General features: G+C 49.4%; 1 protein-coding gene across 2 annotated transcripts in view; it reads left to right on the top strand.

Moving 5' to 3' along the window:
• GFRA1 (GDNF family receptor alpha 1) overlaps positions 1 to 23,590 on the top strand; it is a 150,090-nt gene that overhangs the window by 36,066 nt on the left and 90,434 nt on the right. Inside the window, exons 1-2 of one of the 2 annotated variants that reach the window (XM_072130846.1) lie at positions 11,156 to 11,409; positions 21,458 to 21,760. In XM_072130846.1, the coding sequence (XP_071986947.1) occupies positions 11,370 to 11,409; positions 21,458 to 21,760 (343 nt within the window). In that variant the 5' untranslated portion in view covers positions 11,156 to 11,369. Of the gene's footprint in view, positions 1 to 11,155; positions 11,410 to 21,457; positions 21,761 to 23,590 lie in introns of those variants that run through there. The other variant, XM_072130847.1, reaches the window with a different exon arrangement.

Genomic DNA, 23,590 nt, shown 5'->3' with positions numbered 1-23,590 from the left:
GATTCGGACAGAGCGCGGTATTTAACTTTTAAATTGTCGCACACCCTATGTTAAAGATGCACCACAAACAAAATGGTGAACTCGGTGTCAGACCTGAGCGGGGAAGTGAGACATTCATGATTTAGGGCGCACGATGTGAGTGAATCGCCGCACGCAGCATTATAGACAGGCAATGCACTTTCTGTGAACGCCAGTAAATGTGCCCCAGTGACTGCACCAGCAGCAGAATAGTGAGTGCAGCTCTGGGGTATAATCTCTGTTACACTGTCTCCTCTCACTCTGCCTGATGTAATCTCACATTCTAGCAACATCCCCCAGAGACCTTCTGGCTCATTAACATAATTTTAAAAGTTAATTTTACAACGCAGGAGGCCATGGTAGAAGGTAAGTGTAAGAGTGTGTCTAGTTTATCATGATGGATTTTGATAGATTTCCTTTAAATTTCTCATAAGTCAGTAATTTGTAAGACCTGGGGTCTTATCTTATCAGTGTCCAGCCCTTACCTTACCTCCAGATCTGGAAATGTTCTGCATTATAATTTTTTTAAAGAAAAATCTTCAGTATGGAGGTAATGGAGCCGTGTTCCCGGGACACAGTGTGATTTGTGCTGAGGTTCTCTGCCGTACATCAGGTAGGTGGACACAGCCTGGAGCCGTACAAGGAGACGCTCCTAATGACTCCATTATATTACAGCTATAAAGCCTCGGGTTGTCGGCTCTACTATGACCGGGAGTCTGTCGGCTGTTTCACTTCATTTTCTATAGAAATCCTTATCGGTGTATATTGTGTTTGTGGGAGTATAATTAGTAGATGGAGATGAGGACTGAATGTGATGTGGTATCTGGGGAGATATTGACGCTGTTTCATCTGACAACCAGATCTGAAAGATTTAGTGCAATCAGTTTCTTTATCATTTCCTCCCTGTTCACACTGTACTTCTCTGTCCTTTGACTGCAGTGACTGATCAATGAGATCTATAGCCACCATTGTACAGACCGATGACAGATCAATGGCGTCTTGTACTGGTCACTTAACCTTTGGAATGAAGGGAATAAAGTCTTCATTGTTTGGACTATTGGAGTCCCCTCCTATATAGTCCTATAAGGAGCCTCAGCCTCTACCTGACAGAGGATCGAAATACATTTTTATATAGTGTTATCATATTCTGCAGCGCTGTACAGACCATGGAGGACATAACAGAGCAATACAATCGTCATTACTTAATATATTGGGAATGAGGTCCTTGCTGCAATCTTTGCAGATCTACAGAAGATCAAGTTCTTTGTATATGACAGCAGAGTTCCTTTATCACTGGTCCAGCTGACACACAGCTCAATGATACCTTGATCTGACTTCAACCTACCCTCACTGTGTCATTGAAGGACATTTGCTCACTAGTCTACCTGACACACAACTGAATAATACTACTGTGTACTGAATTATCTTCTTGTATGTCATAGTAATCTTGATCCCCTGATTAGGCGACATTTATGTGATACCACTTCCAGGAATTATTTGTTATTCCATGTGGAGCTTCTTACTCACTAGTCCAGCAGAGACACAAACTATTTATACCTTGTTTGCTGATGGTTTTTATAATGAGCTGCTTGTATATGCTCTGCCACATAGTGGGGTCATCATCTGCCCCTCAGTGTGCTGAGATCTCTTACTCACCAGTCCTAGTCACAGAGAATGAGATCACTGCAGAGGTTCCTACAACATTCCTGGCAGTGGTTACTGTAACATCTGGAGGTGCACAGTGCTAATGGAATGAAAGGAGGTGCTCTGTCCATGTAGCTCCCAGTATACCCAGTGCTGTGTCCATGTAGCTCCCAGTATACCCAGTGCTGTGTCCATGTAGCTCCCAGTATACCCAGTGCTGTGTCCATGTAGCAGCCAGTATATCCAGTGCTCTGTCCATGTAGCTCCCAGTATACCAGTGCTCTGTCCATGTAGCTCCCAGTATACCCAGTGCTCTGTCCATGTATTTCCCAGTATACCCAGTGCTGTGTCCATGTAGCTCCCAGTATACCCAGTGCTCTGTTCATGTAGCTCCCAGTATACCCAGTGCTCTGTCCATGTAGCTCCCAGTATACCCAGTGCTCTGTCCATGTAGCTCCCAGTATACCCAGTGCTCTGTCCATGTAGCTCCCAGTATACCCAGTGCTCTGTCCATGTAGCTCCCAGTATACCCAGTGCTGTGTCCATGTAGCTCCCAGTATACCCAGTGCTCTGTCCATGTAGCTCCCAGTATACCCAGTGCTGTGTCCATGTAGCTCCCAGTATACCCAGTGCTCTGTCCATGTAGCTCCCAGTATACCCAGTGTTGTGTCAATGTAGCTCCCAGTATACCCAGTGCTGTGTCCATGTAGCGCCCAGTATACCCAGTGCTGTGTCCATGTAGCTCCCAGTATATCCAGTGCTCTGTTCATGTAGCTCCCAGTATACCCAGTGCTGTGTCCATGCAGCACCCAGTATACCCAGTGCTCTATCCATGTAGCTCCCAGTATACCCAGTGCTGTGTCCATGTAGCGCCCAGTATACCCAGTGCTCTGTCCATGTAGCACCCAGTATATCCAGTGCTCTGTCCATGTAGCACCCAGTATACCCAGTGCTCTATCCATGTAGCTCCCAGTATACCCAGTGCTCTGTCCATGTAGCGCCCAGTATACCCAGTGCTCTGTCCATGTAGCACCCAGTATATCCAGTGCTCTGTCCATGTAGCACCCAGTATACCCAGTGCTCTGTCCATGTAGCTCCCACTATACCGAGTTTTCTGTCCATGTAGCTCCCAGTATACCCAGTGCTCTGTCCATGTAGCTCCCAGTATACCCAGTGCTCTGTCCATGTAGCTCCCAGTATACCCAGTGCTCTCTCCATGTAGCTCCCAGTATACCCAGTGCTCTGTCCATGTAGCTCCCAGTATACCCAGTGCTCTGTCCATGTAGCTCCCAGTATACCCAGTGCTCTGTCCATGTAGCTCCCAGTATACCCAGTGCTGTGTCCATGTAGCTCCCAGTATACCCAGTGCTCTGTCCATGTAGCTCCCAGTATACCCAGTGCTCTGTCCATGTAGCTCCCAGTATACCCAGTGCTGTGTCCATGTAGCGCCCAGTATACCCAGTGCTGTGTCCATGTTGCTCCCAGTATACCCAGTGCTGTGTCCATGTAGCGCCCAGTATATCCAGTGCTCTGTCCATGTAGCTCCCAGTATATCCAGTGCTCTGTCCATGTAGCTCCCAGTATACCCAGTGCTGTGTCCATGTAGCGCCCAGTATACTCAGTGCTGTGTCCATGTAGCGCCCAGCATACCCAGTGCTGTGTCCATGTAGCGCCCAGTATACCCAGTGCTGTGTCCATGTAGCTCCCAGTATATCCAGTGCTCTGTTCATGTAGCTCCCAGTATACCCAGTGCTCTATCCATGTAGCTCCCAGTATACCCAGTGCTGTGTCCATGCAGCACCCAGTATACCCAGTGCTCTATCCATGTAGCTCCCAGTATACCCAGTGCTGTGTCCATGTAGCTCCCAGTATACCCAGTGCTCTGTCCATGTAGCACCCAGTATACCCAGTGCTCTGTCCATGTAGCTCCCAGTATACCCAGTGCTGTGTCCATGTAGCGCCCAGTATACCCAGTGCTGTGTCCATGTTGCTCCCAGTATACCCAGTGCTGTGTCCATGTAGCGCCCAGTATATCCAGTGCTCTGTCCATGTAGCTCCCAGTATATCCAGTGCTCTGTCCATGTAGCTCCCAGTATACCCAGTGCTGTGTCCATGTAGCGCCCAGTATACTCAGTGCTGTGTCCATGTAGCGCCCAGCATACCCAGTGCTGTGTCCATGTAGCGCCCAGTATACCCAGTGCTGTGTCCATGTAGCTCCCAGTATATCCAGTGCTCTGTTCATGTAGCTCCCAGTATACCCAGTGCTCTATCCATGTAGCTCCCAGTATACCCAGTGCTGTGTCCATGCAGCACCCAGTATACCCGGTGCTCTATCCATGTAGCTCCCAGTATACCCAGTGCTGTGTCCATGTAGCGCCCAGTATATCCAGTGCTCTGTCCATGTAGCACCCAGTATACCCAGTGCTCTGTCCATGTAGCTCCCACTATACCGAGTTTTCTGTCCATGTAGCTCCCAGTATACCCAGTGCTCTGTCCATGTAGCTCCCAGTATACCCAGTGCTGTGTCCATATAGCTCCCAGTATACCCAGTGCTCTGTCCATGTAGCTCCCAGTATACCCAGTGCTCTGTCCATGTAGCTCCCAGTATACCCAGTGCTCTATCCATGTAGCTCCCAGTATACCCAGTGCTGTGTCCATGTAGCACCCAGTATATCCAGTGCTCTGTCCATGTAGCTCCCAGTATATCCAGTGCTCTGTCCATGTAGCTCCCAGTATACCCAGTGCTCTGTCCATGTAGCTCCCAGTATACCCAGTGCTCTGTCCATGTAGCTCCCAGTATACCCAGTGCTCTGTCCATGTAGCTTCCAGTATACCCAGTGCTGTGTCCATGTAGCACCCAGTATACCCAGTGCTCTGTCCATGTAGCTCCCAGTATACCCAGTGCTGTGTCCATGTAGCACCCAGTATATCCAGTGCTCTGTCCATGTAGCTCCCAGTATATCCAGTGCTGTGTCCATGTAGCTCCCAGTATATCCAGTGCTCTGTCCATGTAGCTCCCAGTATACCCAGTGCTCTGTCCATGTAGCTCCCAGTATACCCAGTGCTCTGTCCATGTAGCTTCCAGTATACCCAGTGCTGTGTCCATGTAGCACCCAGTATACCCAGTGCTCTGTCCATGTAGCTCCCAGTATACCCAGTGCTCTGTCCATGTAGCCCCCAGTATGTCCAGTGCTCTGTCCATGTAGCTCCCAGTATACCCAGTGCTCTGTCCATGTAGCTCCCAGTATATCCAGTGCTCTGTCCATGTAGCTCCCAGTATACCCAGTGCTGTGTCCATGTAGCGCCCAGTATACTCAGTGCTGTGTCCATGTAGCGCCCAGTATATCCAGTGCTGTGTCCATGTAGCTCCCAGTATACCCAATGCTCTGTCCATGTAGCTCCCAGTATACCCAGTGCTCTGTCCATGTAGCTCCCAGTATACCCAATGCTCTGTCCATGTAGCTCCCAGTATACCCAGTGCTGTGTCCATGTAGCGCCCAGTATATCCAGTGCTCTGTCCATGTAGCTCCCAGTATACCCAGTGCTGTGTCCATGTAGCTCCCAGTATACCCAGTGCTCTGTCCATGTAGCTCCCAGTATACTCAGTGCTCTGTCCATGTAGCACCCAGTATATCCAGTGCTCTGTCCATGTAGCTCCCAGTATATCCAGTGCTCTGTCCATGTAGCTCCCAGTATATCCAGTGCTCTGTCCATGTAGCTCCCAGTATACCCAGTGCTCTGTCCATGTAGCTCCCAGTATACCCAGTGCTCTGTCCATGTAGCTTCCAGTATACCCAGTGCTGTGTCCATGTAGCACCCAGTATACCCAGTGCTCTGTCCATGTAGCTCCCAGTATACCCAGTGCTCTGTCCATGTAGCCCCCAGTATGTCCAGTGCTCTGTCCATGTAGCTCCCAGTATACCCAGTGCTCTGTCCATGTAGCTCCCAGTATATCCAGTGCTCTGTCCATGTAGCTCCCAGTATACCCAGTGCTGTGTCCATGTAGCGCCCAGTATACTCAGTGCTGTGTCCATGTAGCGCCCAGTATATCCAGTGCTCTGTCCATGTAGCTCCCAGTATACCCAATGCTCTGTCCATGTAGCTCCCAGTATACCCAGTGCTGTGTCCATGTAGCGCCCAGTATATCCAGTGCTGTGTCCATGTAGCGCCCAGTATATCCAGTGCTCTGTCCATGTAGCTCCCAGTATATCCAGTGCTCTGTCCATGTAGCGCCCAGTATACCCAGTGCTGTGTCCATGTAGCGCCCAGTATACCCAGTGCTGTGTCCATGTAGCGCCCAGTATACCCAGTGCTGTGTCCATGTAGCGCCCAGTATATCCAGTGCTCTGTCCATGTAGCTCCCAGTATATCCAGTGCTGTGTCCATGTAGCGCCCAGTATATCCAGTGCTCTATCCATGTAGCTCCCAGTATATCCAGTGCTCTGTCCATGTAGCGCCCAGTATACCCAGTGCTGTGTCCATGTAGCGCCCAGTATACCCAGTGCTGTGTCCATGTAGCGCCCAGTATACCCAGTGCTCTGTCCATGTAGCTCCCAGTATACCCAATGCTCTGTCCATGTAGCTCCCAGTATACCCAGTGCTGTGTCCATGTAGCGCCCAGTATATCCAGTGCTCTGTCCATGTAGCTCCCAGTATACCCAGTGCTGTGTCCATGTAGCTCCCAGTATACCCAGTGCTCTGTCCATGTAGCTCCCAGTATACCCAGTGCTCTGTCCATGTAGCACCCAGTATATCCAGTGCTCTGTCCATGTAGCTCCCAGTATACCCAGTGTTCTGTCCATGTAGCTCCCAGTATACCCAGTGCTCTGTCCATGTAGCCCCCAGTATGTCCAGTGCTCTGTCCATGTAGCTCCCAGTATACCCAGTGCTCTGTCCATGTAGCTCCCAGTATATCCAGTGCTCTGTCCATGTAGCTCCCAGTATACCCAGTGCTGTGTCCATGTAGCGCCCAGTATACTCAGTGCTGTGTCCATGTAGCGCCCAGTATATCCAGTGCTCTGTCCATGTAGCTCCCAGTATACCCAATGCTCTGTCCATGTAGCTCCCAGTATACCCAGTGCTGTGTCCATGTAGCGCCCAGTATATCCAGTGCTCTGTCCATGTAGCTCCCAGTATACCCAGTGCTGTGTCCATGTAGCGCCCAGTATACTCAGTGCTGTGTCCATGTAGCGCCCAGTATATCCAGTGCTCTGTCCATGTAGCTCCCAGTATACCCAATGCTCTGTCCATGTAGCTCCCAGTATACCCAGTGCTGTGTCCATGTAGCGCCCAGTATATCCAGTGCTCTGTCCATGTAGCTCCCAGTATATCCAGTGCTCTGTCCATGTAGCGCCCAGTATACCCAGTGCTGTGTCCATGTAGCGCCCAGTATACCCAGTGCTGTGTCCATGTAGCGCCCAGTATACCCAGTGCTGTGTCCATGTAGCGCCCAGTATACCCAGTGCTGTGTCCATGTAGCGCCCAGTATACCCAGTGCTCTGTCCATGTAGCTCCCAGTATAACCAGTGCTCTGTTCATGTATCACCCAGTATAACCAGTGCTGTGTCCATGCAGCACCCAGTATACCCAGTGCTCTGTCCATGTAGCTCCCAGTATACCCAGTGCTGTGTCCATGTAGCGCCCAGTATACCCAGTGCTCTGTCCATGTAGCACCCAGTATATCCAGTGCTCTGTCCATGTAGCACCCAGTATAGCCAGTGCTCTGTCCATGTAGCTCCCACTATACCGAGTTTTCGGTCCATGTAGCTCCCAGTATACCCAGTGCTTTGTCCATGTATCTCCCAGTATACCCAGTGCTCTGTCCATGTAGCTCCCAGTATACCCAATGCTCTGTCCACATAGCACCCAGTAAACCCAGTGCTCTATCCATGTATCACCCATTATAACCAGTGCTCTATCCATGTAGCACCCAGTTTACCCAGTGCTCTATCCATGTATCACCTAGTATAACCAGTGCTCTGTCCATGTAGCTCCCAGTATACCCAGTGCTCTGTCCATATAGCACCCAGTATAACCAGTGCTCTGTCCATGTAGCTCCCAATATACCCAGTGCTCTGCTCATATAGAAACCAGTATACCCAGTGCTCTGTCCATATAGCACCCAGTATAACCAGGGCTCTGCTCAAGCAGCACGTAGTGCACTGGCCGTGTTACACCCAGTATACCCATTGCTCTATCCATGTAGCACCCATTATAACCAGTGCTTTGTCCATGTAGCACTCAGCATAACAAGTGCTCTGTCCATGTAGCACCCAGTATAACCAGGGCTCTTTCCATGTAGCACCCAGTGCACTTGCCGTGTTACACCCACTATACCCAGTGCTTTGTCCATGTAGCTCCCAATATACCCAGTGCTCTGTCATATAGAAACCAGTATACCCAGTGCTCTGTCCATATAGCACCCAGTATAACCAGTGCTCTGCTCAAGTTACACCCAGTATACCCATTGCTCTATCCATGTAGCACCCAGTATATCCAGTGCTCTGTCCATGTAGTACCTTGTATACCCAGTGCTCGGTCCATGTAGCATCCAATATAACCAGTGCTTTGTCCATGTAGCACCAAATATACCCAGTGCCTTGCCCATATAGCAGCCAGTATAACTAGTGTTCTGTGCATGAGGCACCCAGTATAGCTAGTGCTCTGTCCATGTAGCTCCCAGTATACCCAGTGCTGTGTCCATGCAGCACCCAGTATACCCAGTGCTCTGTTCATGTAGCTCCCAGTATATCCAGTGCTCTGTCCATGTAGCTCCCAGTATACCCAGTGCTGTGTCCATGTAGCGCCCGGTATACCCAGTGCTGTGTCCATGTAGCGCCCAGTATACCCAGTGCTGTGTCCATGTAGCGCCCAGTATACCCAGTGCTCAGTTCATGTAGCTCCCAGTATTCCCAGTGCTCTGTCCATGTAGCTCCCAGTATACCCAGTTCTCTGTCCATGTAGCACCCAGTATTCCCAGTGCTTTGCCCATGTAGAACCAATTATACCCAGCGCTCTGTCCATGTAGCTCCCAGTATACCCAGTGCTGTGTCCATGTAGCTCCCAGTATACCCAGCGCTCTGTCCATGTAGCTCCCAGTATACCCAGTGCTCTGTCCATGTAGCAGCCAGTATACCCAGCGCTCTGTCCTTGTAGCAGCCAGTATACCCAGTGCTCTGTCCATGTAGCAGCCAGTATACCCAGTGCTGTGTCCATGTAGCTCCCAGTATACCCAGTGCTCTGTCCATGTAGCTCCCAGTATACCCAGTGCTCTGTCCATGTAGCAGCCAGTATACCCAGCGCTCTGTCCTTGTAGCAGCCAGTATACCCAGTGCTCTGTCCATGTAGCAGCCAGTATACCCAGCGCTCTGTCCACGTAGCTCCCAGTATACCCAGCGCTCTGTCCATGTAGCAGCCAGTATACCCAGCGCTCTGTCCATGTAACAGCCAGTATACATAGCGCTCTGTCCATGTAGCAGCCAGTATACCCAGCGCTCTGTCCATGTAGCAGCCAGTATACCCAGCGCTCTGTCCATGTAGCTCCCAGTATACCCAGTGCTCTGTCCATGTAGCAGCCAGTATACCCAGCGCTCTGTCCATGTAGCAGCCAGTATACCCAGTGCTCTGTCCATGTAGCTCCCAGTATACCCAGCGCTCTGTCCATGTAGCTCCCAGTATACCCAGTGCTCTGTCCATGTAGCAGCCAGTATACCCAGCGCTCTGTCCACGTAGCTCCCAGTATACCCAGCGCTCTGTCCATGTAGCAGCCAGTATACCCAGCGCTCTGTCCATGTAACAGCCAGTATACCCAGCGCTCTGTCCATGTAGCAGCCAGTATACCCAGCGCTCTGTCCATGTAACAGCCAGTATACCCAGCGCTCTGTCCATGTAGCAGCCAGTATACCCAGCGCTCTGTCCATGTAGCAGCCAGTATACCCAGCGCTCTGTCCATGTAGCTCCCAGTATACCCAGCGCTCTGTCCATGTAGCAGCCAGTATACCCAGCGCTCTGTCCATGTAGCACACAGTATACCCAGCGCTCTGTCCATGTAGCAGCCAGTATACCCAGCGCTCTGTCCATGTAGCAGCCAGTATACCCAGCGCTCTGTCCATGTAGCACACAGTATACCCAACTCTCGGTGCATACATTAGCCAGTGTTCCCAATGTCTATCTTCCGGCTATATACCCAGTGCTTGGTTTGTGTCTTTGTACTGTACAGCCCTCCTACCTCTTCCATAAATTTTTGGCAGAGATGTATGTGTGTGCAGTGTAGGTCCAGTTCTGCCAGTACTGGGTTTATTTAACCTTTTCCCTACTGTATTGATTCTTCCCAGATTTTGCTGATAAACCAGGAAGCAAAATTACTAGGAAATAAGTATAATCCTCTTCCCCTCCCCAGAGATCATCCATGCCAGGGGCAATCATTCATCCATGACTAGTACTGGGACCGGAGGACATACAGGGGGCTCTGATCACTGACCCCTATCTCCTGCACAATGTATACATCACCCCTCCAAATACAGATCTTATCTGCACCCCATATCTGATCTTCCCTCTGTGTTGTCCTGTACAGTCCTTCCTGTGCGCAGTGTAACACACCGTGACCCCCATCCTATGTACATCACTTATAGAGCACCCTAATAATAAAGCCCCGCATCCTGACCACCCATAGTCCCTGTGGCACAGGTCCAGCCCCGATATCTTCTGTGCACTTTATGTAGTGGCCGGGTCCCTGGTCCTTTTCTCCCCCCACATGCACCTCATGTAGAGTGTCCCAGGTCCTGTGCCCCCCCCCCCATCTTCGGTGCCCCTCATGTAGTGGGTGCCAGGTCCAGTGCCCCCCATCTTCTGTGCACCTCATGTAGTGGGTGCCAGGTCCGGTCCCCCCCACCCCCCATCTTCTGTGCACCTCATGTAGAGTGTCCCAGGTCTAGTGCCCCCCATGTTCTGTGCACCTCATGTAAAGTGTCCCTGGTCCAGTGCCCCCCATGTTCTGTGCACCTCATGTAGTGGGTCCCAGGTCCAGTGCCCCCCATCTTCTGTGCACCTCATGTAGTGGTTCCCAGGTCCTGTGCCCCCCATCTTGTGTGCCCATCATGTAGTTGGTGCCAGGTCCAGCGCCCCCTCATCTTCTGTGCACCTCAGGTAGTGGGTCCCAGGTCCTGTGCCCCCCATCTTGTGTGCCCATCATGTAGTTGGTGCCAGGTCCAGCGCCCCCTCATCTTCTGTGCAACTCATGTACAGTGTCCCAGGTCCTGTGCCCCCCATCTTCTGTGCACCTCATGTAGTGTCCCAGGTCCTGTGCCCCCCATCTTCTGTGCACCTCATGTAGTGTCCCAGGTCCTGTGCCCCCCATCTTCTGTGCACCTCATGTAGAGTGTCCCAGGTCCTGTGACCCTCATGTAGTGGGTGCCAGGTCCAGCGCCCCCTCCCTTGTCCCCCTCCTCCCCCCCTCCTGTCTCCTCCCCCGGTCCCGGCTGCTCCTCTCACTCCTTGGCTTGTGTTCCGTGCAGCTGCAGCTCCGGCTCCTGCGCTCCTGGGTTTGCAGGTTGGATTGTATTGCGGTCTGTGAGTGCCCTGTGGATCTGTGCCCCCGGGACCCCTCTGGACTCTGCCTTTGGATCTGCCTCCTCTCTCTGTGAATGGGAACTTGTGGGATGTGGATGTTTTTACCTGCTGAGCCCGTCCTGGATCTGTGAGCGGGCACCATGCTGGGTGTCACCCTGTACCTGCTGCTGCCCCTGATGGGTGAGTGTTTACCGTGTGTGTATGTGGGCATCACTGAGCTAGAAAACCCTGTGCCGAGAGAGCCAAGGCAAAGCCGGGGCACAGAACCCTAAATAAAGTGATCGGGGCAGAGACTTGGTTCAGAGCCCTCTATAAAGTGATAGACTGGTAAGGAACCAGGTATAAAGGTATCAGGACAGACACTGGTACATAACCATGTATACACTGGTCAGGGCAGACACTAGTACATAACCATGTATACACTGGCCACGGCAGAGACGGGTACAGGACCATGTATACACTGGCCAGGGCAGAGACGGGTACAGGACCATGTATACACTGGCCAGGGCAGAGACGGGTACAGGACCATGTATACACTGGCCAAGGCAAAAACGGGTACAAGACTAAGTATACACTGGCCAAGGCAGAGACTGGAACCATGTATAAAGTGGATACAGATCCATCTATAAAGTGATAGACTAGTACATAGCCTTGTATAACGTAAGAGGAACCCTGTATAAAGTGAAAAACTGCAACTAAGTAATTAGCACAGAGAACCTTATATAAAGTGTTATGAATAGGGACTGGGTGCTGAGGACCTCTGTTTTGTGATCACTCTGAAGTCATGGAGGATAGACTGGGTGCCTGAGTCTCCGGAGTAAAAGTGAAAGGAATGGAGAACTGTAAAAAGTAATCATAGAGATTTCTTTATAAAGTACTGAGGATAGAGACTGGGTGCAGGAGATCCCTATGTATTTTACTCTGGAAGGGAATGGGTGCAGAGGAACCTTATATTGAGTGACCTAGAGAAGGGACTGTGTGCAGGGGATCCTTATATATATAGTGACCCAGAGAAGGGACTGGGTGCGGGGGATTCTTATTTACAGAGACCCCGGAAAGGGACTGGATGCGAAGATCCTTTTATATAGTGACCCACGGAAAGGACTGTTGCGGGATCCTTATATTCAGAGACCCAGGGAAGGGACTTCGTACGGGAATCATTTTATACAGGGACCTAGGGAAGGGACTGGATACGGGGGATGCTTATATGCAGAGATCAGGAGAAAGGACTGGTTGCAGGGGATTCTTATATACAGGAACCCATGGAATGACAGGAGTCCACGGGATCCTTGTATAATGAAGTTTTAATCTATAGGATCTTTGATGCTGCCCCTTGTGGGGTTTTGGAAGTTGGGGGACTCTTATTCTGGGGTGTCACTGTTTTTTATTACACCGTCTTCCTGACCCTGAGAATTATCCACCTCTGTGTATTGTGTTAGATCCCCTCAGCAGTTTGTAATTCTAATCCAGTCCGTTTTGTCAAGTTGTGCCCCCCTCCTATGATAAGGGGTCGTTGTGGCTCCAGACCCTTGGGCTGTAATGCACACTGTACGGTTCTTTCCGCAGGAGAGAAGAGACTTGCAACAAAAAGTGTAACTAATCCCCGGACAAAATAAAACAGAATTCTTATACTCATCCATGGGAGACTGTTCAGATGCAGATTATCCCCAGATAGTTTACACACAGATAATTTTTATGTCGATAAAATAGATAGACAATAGATTATTCACGTATGAATCACACACTGAGTATTTCTCTGTAGACTATACTATGCACATATATATATATTATTCAGAGATTATAGATTATACTTAGGATCGTGCAATGTCTAGCATAGAAATCTATGACACCACTACTCATAGTAACATCTTGGTGAAGGGTTAATATCTGCCTCTGGTGACCAGGATACAGGTCTCCGGATTGTCGGATGTTGTGGAGTTTCCAGGAGATTAGCTCCATGCTCTGAAGTCGCTACATTGTAGTCGGGCAGGAGAGTGTCCATGTTTCTCCCCCGGATACATTGTATCACTCCCCCTGTTTCCTGTGTGTTGAGGGGTGAAGCAGACTGTTGTCTCGCTTGCAGCCGGTGTTTCCCCATATTAGGAAGCAGGGACCTCGTGCAGACACTGAGTCCTTGTAAAGAAATGATGTATTTACCCAGCGCCATCTGCTGCTTTCTGCTCTGCACTGGGGACATGGCAGTGATTACTGGGCGCTTCTCTGCTGAGGTTGGCACGGGCTGGGCATTGTCTGGGCTACAACTTTTGCTTCCTATATTGAGTAAAGTGATTGCTTTGTAGCTAGATGACTGTGCAGCTTTCTGGATGGAGGGGGTGGGGAGGAGGTGGGATAATTGGCCCAATTGTGGGGCAGTGTCCTTCGCATACAGAACACAGGGACGATGATAACATTCTGCTGCTCCATTAAAGGGGCAATGCGTGTAATGAGCGAAGTGACCAGCAGGGGTCCCTCTGGGTCCTTGTACAGCCTCCCCCTGACATTGGGTACTGTTAGGCCAGTATGTGGTTGCTACATTTACTCTATTCTCAGTTACTTTTTTTTAATATCTTTTGGCCATGTGGACTTTGTATAGTGTTGGTTAGGGGGTAGGGAGCTCTGTATGGTGTTCGTTAGGTGGTAGGGATCTCTGTATGGTGATGGTTAGTTGGTTGGGTGCTCTCTATGGTGATGGTTAGTTGGTTGGGTGCTCTGTATGGTGATGGTTAGGTGGTAGGGTGCTCTGTATGGTGTTGGTTAAGTAGTAGGGAGCTGTATATGGTGATGGTTAGGTGGTGGGGTGCTCTTTATGGTGATGGTTTGGTGGAAGCGAGCTGTGATTCGTGATGGTTAGGTGGTAGGGAGCTGTGTATGGTGATGGTTAGGTAGTAGGGTGCTCTGTATTGTGTTGGTTAGGTGGTAGGGTGCTCTGTATGGTGTTGGTTAAGTAGTAGGAAGCTGTATATGGTGTTGGTTAGGTGGTGGGGTGCTCTGTATGGTGATGGTTAGGTGGAAGGGTGCTCTGTATGGTGATGGTTAGGTGGTAGGGTGCTCTGTATGGTGATGGTTAGGTGGTAGGGTGCTCTGTATGCTGATGGTTAGGTGTTAGGGTGCTCTGTATGGTGATGCTTAGGTGGCAGGGTGCTCTGTATGGTGATGCTTAGGTGGCAGGGTGCTCTGTATGGTGATGGTTAGGTGGTAGGGTGCTCTGTATGGTGATGGTTAGGTGGCAGGGTGCTCTGTATGGTGATGGTTAGGTGGCAGGGTGCTCTGTATGGTGATGGTTAGGTGGCAGGGTGCTCTGTATGGTGATGGTTAAGTGGTAGGGTGCTCTGTATGGTGATGGTTAGTTGGTTGGGTGCTCTGTATGGTGATGGTTAGGTGGTGGGGTGCTCTTTATGGTGATGATTTGGTGGAAGCGAGCTGTGATTCGTGATGGTTAGGTGGTAGGGAGCTGTGTATGGTGATGGTTAGGTAGTAGGGTGCTCTGTATGGTGTTGGTTAGGTGGTAGGGTGCTCTGTATGGTGTTGGTTAAGTAGTAGGGAGCTCTGTATGGTGATGGTTAGGAGTTAGGGTGCTCTGTATGGTGATGGTTAGGTGGTAGGGTGCTCTGTATTGTGATGGTTAGGTGGTAGGGTGCTCTGTATGGTGATGGTTAGGTGGTAGAGCGCTCTGTATGGTGATGGTTAGATGGTAGGGCGCTCTGTATGGTGATGCTTAGGTGGTAGGGTGCTCTATATTGTGATGGTTAGGTGGTAGGGTGCTCTGTGGTGATGGTTAGGTGGTAGAGCGCTCTGTATGGTGATGGTTAGATGGTAGGGCGCTCTGTATGGTGATGCTTAGGTGGTAGGGTGCCATGTATGGTGATGGTTAGGTGGTAGGGTGCCGTGTATGGTGATGGTTAGGTGGTAGGGTGCTCTGTATTGTGATGGTTAGGTGGTAGGGTGCTCTGTATTGTGATGGTTAGGTGGTAGGGTGCTCTGTATGGTGATGGTTAGGTGGTAGGGTGCTCTGTATGGTGGTGGTTAGATGGTAGGGCGCTCTGTATGGTGATGCTTAGGTGGTAGGGTGCTCTGTATGGTGATGGTTAGGTGGTAGGGTGCGTTGTATAGTGTTGGTTAGGTGGTAGGGTGCTCTGTGGTGATGGTTAGGTGGTAGGGAGCTCTGTATGGTGATGGTTAGTTGGTTGGGTGCTCTGTATGGTGATGGTTAGGTGGTGGGGTGTTCTGTATGGTGATGGTTAGGTGGTGGGGTGCTCTTTATGGTGATGGTTAGGTGGTGGGGTGCTCTTTATGGTGTTGGTTAGGTGGTAGGGTGCTCTGTATGGTGTTGGTTAAGTAGTAGGAAGCTGTATATGGTGTTGGTTAGGTGGTAGGGTGCTCTGAATGGTGATGGTTAGGTGGTAGGGCGCTCTGTATGGTGATGGTTAGGAGTTAGGGTGCTCTGTATGGTGATGGTTAGGTGGTAGGGCGCTCTGTATGGTGATGCTTAGGTGGCAGGGTGCTCTGTATGGTGATGCTTAGGTGGCAGGGTGCTCTGTATGGTGATGCTTAGGTGGCAGGGTGCTCTGTATGGTGATGGTTAGGTGGCAGGGTGCTCTGTATGGTGATGGTTAGGTGGCAGGGTGCTCTGTATGGTGATGGTTAGGTAGTGGGGAGCTCTGTATGGTGATGGTTAGGTGGCAGGGTGCTCTGTATGGTGATGGTTAAGTGGTAGGGTGCTCTGTATGGTGATGGTTAGGTGGTAGGGTGCTCTGTATAGTGATTGTTAGGTGGCAGGGTGCTCTGTATGGTGATGGTTAGGTGGTAAGGTGCTCTGTATGGTGATGGTTAGGTGGCAGGGTGCTCTGTATGGTGATGGTTAGGTGGCAGGGTGCTCTGTATGGTGATGGTTAGGTAGTGGGGAGCTCTGTATGGTGATGGTTAGGTGGTAGGGTGCTCTGTATGGTGATGATTAAGTGGTAGGGTGCTCTGTATGGTGATTGTTAGGTGGCAGGGTGCTCTGTATGGTGATGGTTAGGTGGCAGGGTGCTCTGTATTGTGATGGTTAGGTGGTAGGATGCTCTGTATGGTGATGGTTAAGTGGTAGGGTGCTCTGTATGGTGATGGTTAGGTGGTAGGGTGCTCTGTATAGTGATTGTTAGGTGGCAGGGTGCTCTGTATGGTGATGGTTAGGTGGTAAGGTGCTCTGTATGGTGATGGTTAGGTGGCAGGGTGCTCTGTATGGTGATGGTTAGGTGGCAGGGTGCTCTGTATTGTGATGGTTAGGTGGTAGGATGCTCTGTATGGTGATGGTTAAGTGGTAGGGTGCTCTGTATGGTGATGGTTAGGTGGTAGGGTGCTCTGTATAGTGATTGTTAGGTGGCAGGGTGCTCTGTATGGTGATGGTTAGGTGGTAAGGTGCTCTGTATGGTGATGGTTAGGTGGCAGGGTGCTCTGTATGGTGATGGTTAGGTGGCAGGGTGCTCTGTATGGTGATGGTTAGGTAGTGGGGAGCTCTGTATGGTGATGGTTAGGTGGTAGGGTGCTCTGTATGGTGATGATTAAGTGGTAGGGTGCTCTGTATGGTGATTGTTAGGTGGCAGGGTGCTCTGTATGGTGATGGTTAGGTGGCAGGGTGCTCTGTATTGTGATGGTTAGGTGGCAGGGTGCTCTGTATGGTGATGGTTAGGTGGCACGGTGCTCTGTATGGTGATGGTTAGGTAGTGGGGAGCTCTGTATGGTGATGGTTAAGTGGTAGGGTGCTCTGTATGGTGATGGTTAGGTGGTAGGGTGCTCTGTATGGTGATTGTTAGGTGGCAGGGTGCTCTGTATGGTGATGGTTAGGTGGTAGGGTGCTCTGTATGGTGATGGTTAGGTGGTAGGGTGCTCTGTATTGTGATGGTTAGGTGGTAGGGTGCTCTGTATGGTGATGGTTAGGAGGCCACTGCAGAGAACTATATGTATTTTCATTATATTTTGTGAGATAGAAAAACACAAATTAAAAGTATTTGTGAAATGGAGAGGAGATTTTACCTGTTCAGATGTATTCACCCCCCAGTTACATGGTAGGTCCTTTGTCTGCTGTGCCAGGTCTAGTAGGGGATGTCTCTACCAGCTTTGCACATCTAGAAGCTGGAGGTTCCCCCCATTGTCCCCCCTCTACTTCCCCTGTAATTCTTGTGGTTTTCGTCCATGAGCTTGCTGTGCCCCCTACATATAGGCTTCTTATGGCTTCCAGTAGTGGCTTCTTCTCTAGATTTGTGGAGGACACAACTAATAATTGTATTAGAGGGGGGACAGAGGACAAGCCTAGTGGAGGCCAGTAAAATATATCAAGACATGTAGACGATATCTCCTGCAATGGGATCAGACTCTGCAGCACTCACCCGAAATATCATCTCTCCATCTCCAGATGACTGTGAAGTCCTGGAAGATCCAGGTGTGGCTGCCAGGGGGCGCTGTGAGCCAGTGTCTGGCAGCTCAATCTCTGGGGGTCTGTGATTAGGGGTCTTTCATTTTTCAGAAAAATTTCACCTGTTGCATAGAGGATTGCCTACCTGAGAGCGACAGCACTGGGACTTACCTCATACACACCTGATGAGGTCAGTCACTTCCTGTAACTCCAGCATGTATGTAGGACAAGGATGATGGGAGTGATACATTGTTTATGATTTGTATATCAGATTGTGAGCTCTGCACAAGGGTTTCTGACATCTGGATTGCTTTCTGCTTCAAAGATCAGACCCTTCTCTAATAACAGACAATGGGGGCTCATCCTGGGGTCGCATACAGGTTGTAGTGTAAATTGTGTTTCCCCTCTGATTCTGGGGCCATTACTGGTTTATTACCAGCTTTGTATCTTTCTCGGAATTGAATTGATTGTTGGGAGCTGCATTGTGTTATGATGAGGGTTGTAGTCCTCTAATTCCGTCCCTACGAGGCAGTGATTCATCCTGTGAGATTCTGGGCAGCAGATGACGCCATAGTGAGATCATGGGACGGTCATACCTGGACCCTTTCCTCCTGACACCATATCCCCCTCCCTCCCCCCTTCGATGACACATGTGACCTGTGCCAAACAAGAATCTGCAGGGGTCCTAATTAACCTCCGAGGACCACAGATAACATGGGGACCTCCATAGGGAAGCCGTCCGTGCAGTTTGGAAGTTGCACATCCTGTCACAATGTTCACTGCATATTTGTTACAATGCGTCAGTAAAGTACAGTTTGAAGTCATAATAGATGTTAAAATGGAAGTATAGTAAAAGATAGGGATCCCTGGGGGTCTAGTTAGTGACAGCCTCTGCTGGGATATGGGGAGCCATAGGGGTACTTATACATATATACTGTGTATGGCTCAGGATGTCTGGAGTAATTCCCCACCACTGGGTATAATGATGTCACTATTTGGATTACATCATGTATTTGCCGTACAGATCCCAGCAAAAAAATTGAAAAATACTGCAGCAGGAATCTCATATCATAAAGAGAATGCACATATGGACAGAGCAGCTCAGCCCCCTGTATAACTTAGGATGTGACCCAGCATCTCACCTCTCCAAAACACATCCTTCTAGTGGTGGTGTATAGTCTGTATGTATTTAGCTCTTCTTAGTAGTGTCTGTATAATCTGTATGTAGTGAGCTCCCCCTAGTGGTGGTTGTATAATCTGTATGTAGTGAGCTCTCCCTAGTGGCGGCTGTATAATCTGTATGTAGTGAGCTCCTCCTAGTGGTGTATGTATAATCTGTATGTAGTGAGCTCCCCCTAGTGGTGTATGTATAATCTGTATGTAGTGAGCTCCTCCTAGTGGTGTATGTATAATCTGTATGTAGTGAGCTCCCCCTAGTGGTGGCTATATAATCTGTATGTAGTGAACTCCCCCTAGTGGTGGTTGTATAATCCGTATGTAGTGACCTCCCCCTAGTGATGGCTGTACAATCTGTATGTAGTGAGCTCCCCCTAGTGGTGGTGTATAATCTGTATCTAGTGAGCTCCCCCTAGTGGTGGTGTATATTCTGTATATGAGGAGCTCCCCCTAGTTGTGGCTGTATAATCTGTATGTATTTAGCTCCTCCTAGTGGTGGCTGTATAATCTGTATGTAGTGAGCTCCCCCTAGTGGTGTATACACTGTATGTAGTGAACTCACCCTAGTGGGGGCTTTATCATCTGCATGTAGTGAACTCCCCCTAGTGGTGGCTGTATAATCTGTATGTAGTGTGCTCCCCCTAGTGTTTGCTGTATAATCTGTATGTAGTGAGCTCCCCCTAGGGGTGGGTGTATAATCTGTATGTAGTGAGCTCGCCCTAGTGTTCGCTGTATAATCTGTATGTAGTGAACTCCCCTTAGTGGTGGCTGTATATTCTGTATGTAGTGATCTCCCCCTAGTGGTGTATATTCTGTATATGAGGAGCTCCCCCTAGTGGTGGCTGTATAATCTGTATGTATTTAGCTCCTCCTACTGGTGGCTATACGTATAATCTGTATGTAGTGAGCTCCCCCTAGTGGTGGTGTATAATCTGTATGTAGTGAGCTCCCCCTACGGGTGGTGTATATTCTGTATTTGAGGAGCTCCCCCTAGTGGTGGTGTATAATCTGTATGTAGTGAGCTCCTCCTAGGGGGGGTGTATATTCTGTATGTAGTGATCTCCCCCTAGTGGTGTATATTCTGTATATGAGGAGCTCCCCCTAGTGGTGGCTGCATAATCTGTATGTATTTAGCTCCTCCTAGTGGTGTCTGTATAATCTGTATGTAGTGAGCTCCTCCTAGTGGTGGCTATACGTATAATCTGTATGTAGTGAGCTCCCCCTAGTGGTGGTTGTATAATCCGTATGTAGTGACCTCCCCCTAGTGATGGCTGTATAATCTGTATGTAGTGAGCTCTCCCTAGTGGTGGTGTATAATCTGTATGTAGTGAGCTCTCCCTAGTGGCGGCTGTATAATCTGTATGTAGTGACCTCCCCCTAGTGATGGTTGTATAATCCGTATGTAGTGACCTCCCCCTAGTGATGGCTGTATAATCTGTATGTAGTGAGCTCCCCCTAGTGGTGGTGTATAATCTGTATGTAGTGAACTCACCCTAGTGGGGGCTTTATCATCTGCATGTAGTGAACTCCCCCTAGTGGGGGCTTTATCATCTGCATGTAGTGAACTCCCCCTAGTGGTGGCTGTATAATCTGTATGTAGTGAACTCCCCCTAGGGGTGGCTGTATAATCTGTATGTAGTGAGCTCCCCCTAGTGTTTGCTGTATAATCTGTATGTAGTGAGCTCCCCCTAGGGGTGGGTGTATAATCTGTATGTAGTGAGCTCTCCCTAGTGTTCGCTGTATAATCTGTATGTAGTGAACTCCCCTTAGTGGTGGCTGTATATTCTGTATGTAGTGATCTCCCCCTAGTGGTGTATATTCTGTATGTAGTGATCTCCCCCTAGTGGTGTATATTCTGTATATGAGGAGCTCCCCCTAGTGGTGGCTGCATAATCTGTATGTATTTAGCTCCTCCTAGTGGTGTCTGTATAATCGGTATGTAGTGAACTCCCCCTAGTGGTGGCTGTATAATCTGTATGTAGTGAACTCCCCCTAGTGGTGGTGTATAATCTGTATGTAGTGAGCTCCCCCTAGTGGTGGTGTATATTCTGTATATGAGGAGCTCCCCCTAGTGGTTGTGTATAATCTGTATGTAGTGAGCTCCTCCTAGGGGTGGTGTATATTCTGTATGTAGTGATCTCCCCCTAGTGGTGTATATTCTGTATATGAGGAGCTCCCCCTAGTGGTGGCTGTATAATCTGTATGTATTTAGCTCCTCCTTGTGGTGGCTGTATAATCTGTATGTGAGGAGCTCCCCCTTGTGGTGGCTGTGTAATCTGTACATATTAAGCTCCCCCTAGTGGTGGTGTATAATCTGTATGTAGTGACCTCCTCCTAGTGGTGGTATATAACCTGTATGTAGTTAGCTCCCCCTAGTGGTGGTGTATAATCTGTATGTGAGAGGCTCCCCTTAGTGGTGATTGCAGATAAACATACATTTTCTTTCAGTTCCCGCTTACTATGCAGATGATTTGGAGTTCTGTATCAGAAAAAAAGAAAGTTCCATCTGTTATGAAGATATACTGTTATCCTAGTGCTGCAGCCTCTCTGTACATGCAGTTCTGCTGCAGTAGGGGGCGCCGTGCATTGATGTGGTCTGTGTAGGAGTTTTATCCTTTACGTTTTTATAATCTCACCTTGTGTCTCTCTTTGCCGCTGCAGATGCCGTTCTGTCTGCTGAGGTGAAGCGTCTGCCATCCGGGGAAAGATTGGACTGTGTGAAAGCCAATGAGCAGTGCCTGAAGGAGACGGAGTGCAGCGCCAAGTACAGGACTCTACGCCAGTGCGTGGCCGGGAAAGAGACCAACTTCAGCAAAGTCACCGGCCTGGAGGCCAAGGACGAGTGCAAGAACGCCACCGAGGCGCTGAAACAGAAATCTCTGTACAACTGCCGCTGCAAGAGGGGCATGAAGAAGGAGAAGAACTGCCTGAGGATATACTGGAGCATGTACCAGATCTTGCAGGGTAGGTGCCTGCACTCACTTACCCTCTGACTGTACAAGTACTGCTAATGTCACCCATCACATGGACTAGGCTCAGGATATCAATAGGGAAAGGGCAAGGGAGAAGGTGTGACCATTATGCAGTGTTAGGTATTGTACCTGGGGGTGTATCCTCACACTGCTGTGCTCTGTGCTCTCTGCAGCCAGCATTATGTATCGTCTCTGGAGAGATGTACAACTAGAGCTTTGTGTATGTTGTTAGTAGCAGCAGCAGGACTGTGATATATGAATTAATATTCCAGGATTGTAGCTTCTTCAAGTGCACTGGGTGTGTCTCCTCACACTGCCTGGACCTACAGGGGGTACGGAAAGTATTCAGACCCTTTACATTTTTCACTTTTTGTTTCAGTGCAGCCAATAGATAATATCAAATACGTTGAGTTTTTTTGCTCATTAATGTGCATTCTGCCCCGGAAAAAAACAGAAATGTAGATATTTTTGCTAATTTATTAACAAGAAAAACTGAAATCTCCCCTGGTGATAAGTATTCAGCCCCTGGTGATGAGTATTCAGCCCCTGGTGATGAGTATCAGTCCCCTAGTGATGAGTATCCGTCCCCTGGTGATGAGTATCCGTCCCCTGGTGATGAGTATCCGTCCCCTGGTGATGAGTATCCGGCCCCTGGTGATGAGTATCCGGCCCCTGGTGATGAGTATCCGGCCCCTGGTGATGAGTATCCGGCCCCTGGTGATGAGTATCCGGCCCCTGGTGATGAGTATCCGGCCCCTGGTGATGAGTATCCGGTCCCTGGTGATGACTATCCGGTCCCTGGTGATGAGTACTCGGCCCCCGGTGATGAGTATCCGACCCACGGTGATAAGTATCCGGCCCCCGGTGATGAGTATCCGGCCCCCGGTGATGAGTATCCGGCCCCTGGTGATAAGTATTCAGCCCCCGGTGATGATCAACCGGCCCCCGGTGATGATCAACCGGCCCCCGGTGATGAGTATCCGGCCCGAGGTGATAAGAATTCAGCCCATTTGCTCAGAGTTGAGTAGAAGCAGCTTTGGAGCTGGTGCAGCCAGGAGTCTGCAGTGATAGGTGACTCCCATCTCCCTCCTGCATCTCTGGAGCTCAGCCACAGTGATTTTGTTGTTCTTCTTTACCTTTCTCACCAGGGCTCTTTCCCCACTGTTGCTTAGTTAGGCTGGACGGCCAGGTAGAGGAACAGTTGTGGATGTCCCAAACTTCTTCAATTTGAGGATAATGGAGGCCACTGTACTATTAGGGACCTTGAGTGCTGCAGAAATTATTTTGTAACCTTGGCCAGATCTGTTCCTTGCCACAATTCTGTCTCTGAACTTCTTTGGCAGTTCCTTATACCTCATGATTCTCATGTGTTCTGATATGCAGTGAGCTGCTGTGAGGTCTTATATAGACAGGTGTGTGCCTTTCCTAATCAAGTCCAATCAGTTTAATTAAACACAGCTGGACTCCAATGCAGGAGTAGAACCATCTCAAGGTGGATCAAAAGGAAATGGACAGCATGTGAGTTAAATATAAGCGTCACAGCAAATGGTCTGATAACTTATGACCATGTGATATTTCAGTTTTTCTTGTTTAATAAATTACAAAATTGTCTACATTTTTGTTTTTCATGTTAAGATGGGAGGGGGGGTATAGTGCACATTAATAAGCAAAAAAAGAACTTTTCTGATCTTACCAATTGGCTGCAATGATACAAAGAGTGAACAATATGAAGGGGTCTCAATACTTTCTTTACCCACTGTTACTATACACTGGTCTTGTGTTATTATACGCTGGTCCTGTGTTATTATACGCTGGTCTTGTG

The sequence above is a fragment of the Engystomops pustulosus genome, chromosome 11, assembly GCF_040894005.1.
Source record: "Engystomops pustulosus chromosome 11, aEngPut4.maternal, whole genome shotgun sequence".
NCBI lineage: Eukaryota > Metazoa > Chordata > Amphibia > Anura > Leptodactylidae > Engystomops > Engystomops pustulosus.
This window is presented reverse-complemented; position numbering and strand designations above follow the sequence as displayed.